This window comes from Galeopterus variegatus, unplaced genomic scaffold, assembly GCF_000696425.1.
Source record: "Galeopterus variegatus unplaced genomic scaffold, G_variegatus-3.0.2 Scaffold131, whole genome shotgun sequence".
Taxonomy (NCBI): domain Eukaryota; kingdom Metazoa; phylum Chordata; class Mammalia; order Dermoptera; family Cynocephalidae; genus Galeopterus; species Galeopterus variegatus.
Genome location: NW_007726242.1, coordinates 903,460 through 910,403, shown reverse-complemented (window position 1 = coordinate 910,403; position 6,944 = coordinate 903,460). Strand labels below are relative to the sequence as shown.

At 42.6% G+C, this 6,944-nt stretch overlaps 1 protein-coding gene across 6 annotated transcripts in view; it reads right to left on the bottom strand.

The window, feature by feature from the left end:
• The window catches only part of LOC103604105 (zinc finger protein ZFP69-like), a 32,345-nt gene extending 26,520 nt beyond the window's left edge, over positions 1-5,825 (bottom strand). For 4 of the 6 annotated variants that reach the window (XM_008588694.1, XM_008588701.1, XM_008588715.1 and 1 more), the window contains exons 1-2: positions 5,378-5,809; positions 3,096-3,179 (exon numbers count right to left, since the gene is read on the bottom strand). In XM_008588694.1, coding sequence (XP_008586916.1) covers positions 3,096-3,179; positions 5,378-5,506 — 213 coding nt within the window. In that variant the 5' untranslated portion in view covers positions 5,507-5,809. Of the gene's footprint in view, positions 1-3,095; positions 3,180-5,377 lie in introns of all 6 variants that reach the window. The other 2 variants (XM_008588721.1, XM_008588725.1) reach the window with 2 other exon arrangements.
• Between the last annotated feature and the right edge of the window lie 1,119 nt (positions 5,826-6,944).

Here is a 6,944-nt window from a genome sequence, read left to right as displayed (position 1 = left end):
GCCGCCGCACTCCCAAGCAGCGCACTGTAGCAGTGCGCCACTGGGCCGGCCCCCTGACCACCATTTTTAATCCATTCACTACTGCACAATCCTACAATCCAATCACCTCTTTAAGGCTTCACCTTTCAATTACCATTATAGGACTTCCTACCCTCTTAATAGCCACAGTGGGGACTAAATTTCTAATACATAAAACTTGGGGGACACAATTCAAGCTTCAAGGAGTTTGGGGGGGGACATTATTCAATCCACTACACCCAGATTGAGAAACATTCTACAAAAGAATTGTCTGCACTCTTCTAAAGTGTCAGAGTCATCAAAGATAAAGACTGAAGAACTGTACCAGGTTAAGGCAAACTAAGGAGATCTAACAGCTAAATGCATTGTGCGATCTGGGTTAGATCCTGGACCAAGTAAAGGACATCTGTGAGCTAGGTGGCAAAATATGAGTAACGTTTGTACACTAGCTAATGGTATCGTACTGATATACATTTCCTCATTTTGATAACTGTATTTTGGTTATGTAAGCTAATGGTCTTGTTTTTAGGAAATACACAAGTATCTAGAGTTCGACTTGATTTCCATTCCTTTGGGTATATTCCCAGCAGTGGGATAGCTGGGTCGTATGGTAGATCTATCTTCAGCTGTTTGAGGAACCTCCAAACCATTTTCCATAGGGGTTGCACCATTTTGCATTCCCACCAACAATGTATGAGAGTTCCTTTTTCTCCGCAACCTCGCCAGCATTTATCGTTCAAAGTCTTTTGGATTTTAGCCATCCTCATTGGGGTGAGATGGTATCTCAGTGTAGTTTTGATTTGCATTTCCTGGATGCTGCGTGATGTTGAGCATTTTTTCATATGACTGTTGGCCATTTGTATATCTTCCTTAGAGAATTGCCTACTTAGCTCTTTTGCCCATTTTTTTATTGGGTTGCTTGTTTTTTTCTTGTAAAGTTGTTTAAGTTCCTTGTATATTGAAAAAGACTTTAGCTGTTTCTTATAAAATCAAACTTACACTTGACCCACCTATTCCACTCCTAGGTATTTATCCAAGAGAAATGAAAACATATATCCACACAAAGACTTACACATGAATGCTCATACTAGTTTTATTCATAATAGCTAAAAACAGGAAATAACTGAAATGTCCACCATGAATGAATGGATGAACGAAATGTGGTATATTCAGCAGAATACTATTTAGACATAAAAAGGAACAAACTACTGCTACTTACAGCATCATGAATAGATCTGAAAAACATCACATTTGAACAAAAGAAGCCAGGCACAAAACTATACATAATGTCTGATTTCATTTACATGAAGTTCTAGAAAGGGCAACACTAATCTGTAATGATGGAAATCAAACCAGTGGCTGCCTGGGATGGGGGATGCAGACTGGAAGGGGGCACGAGGACATCTTCTGGGACAATAAAAATGTTCTTTATCTTGACTGGAGTAGTAGTTATGTTGGTGCAGAAATCTGTCAAAACTGAATGAATTTTATGCTTAAAATGGGTTATTTTATGTAAATTATACCTCAAATAAAGCTGATTTAAAAATTCAATTAACACTATTTTAACTAAACAAACTAAAATGTAGGTTACTGACAACCAAACCAAAACTTTCATCAACAAAAATCCTCTGAATATCTACCTTTTTAAACTTTCCCATCTTCCAGAAACTTCTTTCTAATATCCATTTTTGTGAGTTATTTTGCCATTTATAACTGAACTTGATAATACTAAGGAAAGTAATATAAATAGAAATCACAGGAGTTTATACTTGTCTCCACGGAGATTTCTTTAAACTAGTTTCTTTGATAAATAAACAAGTGATACATTTAAGAGAGCCCTAATCCCTGATCTTATGAAAAGAGTAAACACCACAAGTCCTTTAGAATTGCAGACAAGGTTCAGTAAGCTTAACGTTAAAACAAACAAACAAACAAAAAAAGAATTTAAGGCCAAATTCCCCTGATGCCTTATTTTCTTTTTGAGAGAAGCCTGGACTTCTCACTTAGTATTCTGGCTCCATGATTTCTTCTATGTGACAGGCACTACTTTTTCCCTGAAAACCTTTTATCTTGTCAACTTCCTTATCAAAATTTCTCAGACTGATCTCCAAGGCTCCTCCTCCACCCCCATGGCCAACATTAAACACACCTACTCCTCCTTCTGGCACTTGACTTCAAACTTTGTATCTAATTCCTTCTACACCACTCAAGCACACTCACTACCAGTCACTGCTACACTTGCCCCACCTTTAAAACTCTTAAAATGCCAAGCTCTTGGCTGGAATGGTACTAAAAATGCCTACTACTTCGTGAATATATTTAACATTGCAGGAACCAAGCTAGGTACTTTTTACTTACATTATTTTATATGAACTTTCAACAAACCTATGAAGTAGGTATTATTAAATGAAATGAGCCATGTGAAATTCTTAACAATGCCAAGTATACAGCAACACTCAGTGAATGCTGTTATTTCCATCATCACCATAAGGAACTGATGCTTCAGGGAAGTCAAGTCACTTGCCCAAAACAAGGCAGATAAATGGTAATCATTTAAACTTGGGAAATTCCAACTTCATGACGGAAAATCCTCTCCAGTTATCCCTTCACAACCCTTGAGATGAGCAAACACTCCCTACTTCTGGTCACCACCTTGATCTTCCCCTTCTCCAGGTCTTCGAACACTGATAATGTGGGAACGTAACCATGCTTGTTTATTATTATATTCACGTGCAATCATTCTGACTGTATTCTGTACAGATGTGCCCTCTTCTATGATCCCCGAGAGTCTATAAGCCATAAAAGCATCAGGACCATCTTTTACATTATTTTTGTTCCTTCTCTGATCCTTGAAAAGCAGCAAGAACTCAGCAGGCCTGGGTTTCTTGCTAAATGAATAAGTGGCTACTGAGAACAGAGGGCAGGGACACTGAGGAGGTCTCCAAAAACTGTGAAAAATACCCAACATTCTGTTATCTCAATATCCCTGTCCTCTGCAGTGAAGCCCACACACAGTAAGGGAGAGGTTTACTTACACAGGAGTTAGAGAGAGGTTTGGGAGAGAAAAATGAGCTCACCTGGGTTCCCAGTGGCAGCAACCCAGCAGCCATTGCCCTCTCCTTCCTTCCTGAGGGGTTGGGCAGAGTCCAGAGGAGGCAGAGCTAAGGGAAGTAAAAGAAGTCATGAGAAACAAGACTTCTGCAACAACAAAAAATAAAATACCTACAAATAAACTAAATAAGTAAATAGCATCTACACAAAGGAAACTCTACCCTTTATTTAAGTTTAGTTTATTAAGCTTATTTAAATATATAAAGATGAACAGAGACATACCATTATCTGGGACAGAATGTCTTAATATTTTAAGTAGTCACTTCTTTGAAATTAATTTATAAACTTAACACACTCTCAACCAAATTACTCTCAACCTAAGAAACAATATTTTAAAGTTAATTATTTAAAAAAAGTGATTAAAGTTAGTTGTAGTGTACAGCAGCCAGGAAATTTTTTTAAAAAGAATTCTGATGAGAGATAACTTGCCCACCAGCATTTATAAAGCTACATTAATTAGGGGCCGGCCCGGTGGTGCACTGGATAGTGCGCCGCTTGGGAAGCGCGCCCGAGGGTTCGGATCCCACATACCGACCGGCTCCCGCTCACTGGCTGAGCGAGGCGCGGGAGCAGCACCTAGGCTTGCGATCCCGTTGCTGGTACCCGGTCCGGTACGGGGGCAACACTGAGGGTTGTGATCCGTTGCCGGACTCGGACAAAAGACAAAAGACAAAAAAAAAAAAAAAAAAAAAAAAAAAAGCTACATTAATTAGAACATAGTATTACTGAATAGAGAGAATCACTCATTCACCAGATATATACCACCTACTGAGTACCAGGGACCATTCCAAGAGGTGAGGGTGAATACAGCTGGAAATAAAACAGATAAACTCTCTGCCCTCATGGATGTCATAGTCTAATAGGGAAAAGGATCACTAGAACAAATTAAAATCCTACTAACTCCATTTCTCCTATTAAGGTCAACAGGAAAAAGAAAAAAGAAAAAAAAAATCCTACCAACATTAACAGTTCAAAAAAAAATTATATATAAGAATTCAGGATATGAAAAAAGTGACATTTCACATCAACGAAGAAAGGATGATTTGAAGGGCTGGCCTGTGGCTCACTTGGGAGAGTGTGGTGCTGATAACACCAAGGCCACAGGTTTGTATCTCTATATAGGGATGGCCGGTTCGCTCACTTGTGAGAGCGTGGTGCTGACAACACCAAGCCAAGGGTTAAGATCCCCTTACCGGTCATCTTTTTTTTAAAAAAAGAAAGGATCACTTGTTCAATAACTTGTAACAAAGGCTTGCCATTTGGGAAATAAAAATTTATACATAAAATGAAATGAAACTACTAGGAGAAACTACAAACAGTTTTGCGATTTCACGGAACAGAAGGCCTCCCTAACAATGTCAAAAACTCAAACACGAAGGAAAGGTTTTCATGTCTGACCACATGAACATGTAAAATTTCTGCACAGTCAAGGAACATATGCTCGTGTAAAAGACACAATATTTAAAAAAAAAAGACAAACTGCATTAAAATATTCATTAATGTTCAAAATGCAAATTTAAACTCTCTCATTTACACCTCTCAGAAAGTTAAAGAGAATACTAACACTCAAAGTTGGAGTGGGTCTATTAGGCACTCCTACACTCCAAGTGTTTACAAAAACTGCTGCTTTTCTGGAGAGTAAGACAAGAGCTATCAAAAGCTTTACTGTATCTTTGACCCAGAAATTTAACTTGAAGAGATTTATAGAATGAGACAAGAATGCAAAGATGCATGTAACCAGATGGCCTACACTGTTTATAAAACTGAAAAAGACACACAAAAAAACCCCGAGACAGACTACAGAGATGATTAAATATGGCACAGCCATTACGTTCCCTCACACTCACTAAAATGACGACTTACCTGTTTTAAAAACTTGGGTAAGTATATGTTTTCAACATATACATTTTTAAAAACAGTTTATTATTTATTTTCACCAGGTGGTGGTTACACCGGAAAAAATTATGGAGCTTAAGATTTATGCACTTCAAACACCTTACCAAATGCATGTCATAACTCAATTTTAAAACGTCAATGGAGAAAAGCATACTAATATTCACATTTCTGTTTAAAAACAAAGCGTTTCTGTTTATGCATACATACACGCCGACATGCAGATTTTGACAGATTTCGAATGACTTTGCTTATCTGAATTTTCTACGTAACTTTGAAGAGACAGAAACTGCTTTTTTAAACAAAGGACTCCCTGAGGTAGAAATCTGAACCAGGTCGGCCTCCCCATTCTTACCGAGAGATGGGTCGAGGGAAGCCCACGCCAGCGCCCCTCGGAATCGGAAACCAGAGGGCGGGTCCCGAGATGCGGTTTACACAAAGGGCAGGAGCGAGCGCCGGGAGCCCGCGGACTCTGGCCGGGCATCCCCCGAACCTTCCGAGGGGCGGGTTCTCTCCGCGTTCGCAGCGTGTCCTGGGACAGGGATGCCCGGGGCCCAGCGGAAGCGCGCGAGGAGGAACAGGGGTCTCAGCAACCCCTCGGACCCGTCCCCGCCCCTCCTGGACTGTGCTCAGCTTGGCGCGCCCCGGGGCAGGTGGAAGGACCGCGTCGGGAGACACAGCTCTTGATGTTCTCACCGCGGCCTGGGTCCCGGGAGCGAGAGGGGACGCACCAGGATCTCGGTAGCTCGGCGCTCCGCAGGGGCAGAGAGGACTTGCCCCGGGCTCTTCCGCGGCCGCCGCCCCTCAAGCCGCGGGGCCTGGCCGGGCAGTTCTGGGATCCTCGTGCGGAGGCCTCCGAGACCTTCGGCCAAAGCGTCGCAGCCTTGGGCCCCGCACTCACCCTCTGCCTCAGGGGCCCGAGCTGCCGACTGGAGGACGCAGCCGCGGCCGAGGCCTGCGGCCCGGGACGCCGGACTGCATTTCCCACAAGGCTGCGGGGCAGCAGTGCGGACGTCGGAATGCGCAGGCGCGGGGGAGCCGGAGGGCGGGGTGTTCCGGAGGCTGTCGGACGACGGTCACAGGGTGGCACCTGCGGGTCTTGGGGTTGACGTGCGGGAAGCGGGACTGCGGGATGGCTTTACCCCGGCTACCCCAAATAAGCCCCACTTTATTTCTTACTTTTTAATAAAATTATGCATTCAGTTGAACTTTTTTATACAACACTCCCCAATCTCTTTATTCCTCCCTTCAAGAAGCCCCTTCAAGAAATTTACAGCTTGTAGGTGCTCGCCTCGTGGGGAGGGGCGAAGGGGCAGACAGCCTAGGCTAAACCTCACTCTCCTCCTCCGAAATAAGGGGAGCCCAGAGGACCCCACTGCAGAGGAGAGAAGTTAAGGTAGTAACGTACCGAAAACATGGTGGGCACCCTATGAATGGTAGTTAGTGTACCGCGCCCGTCCCCTAGCTCAGTGTCAGGTGCCGCTCTGTGTGCTTCAAAATTATCACTGATTAGAATGCAGATAAAATGTCCATCAATTAAATGTCTGTGTGGCCTGTGTTCAGGCAGTTTCAACTGGATCTTTCACTTTGGAACTTGGAAGTGCATGACATTTGGGGCACATCAATACAGTAGCTTAGATTGTAATATTTGGTTTTCTAAAAAGAACTGCTAATTTCCTCTGCCTCTTACTTTTTACTGTGGCAAAGACACTCTCCTTAACTAAACTTTAGATAGGCTCCTGGAGCCCTTCTTTTTGACTAGGCCTCACACTTGGCCTGCCAAGCCCAGTTTTAGCAAGAATCCTCCTAAATAAGTTTAGTGAGAGTCTCCCACCGTTGATAACCTGATCAAATTCCTCATGCCCCCTCACTCTTGATGTCTTGGTCTTTGGCCTGCCTTTAGCAAGAATCCTCTTAGGCTA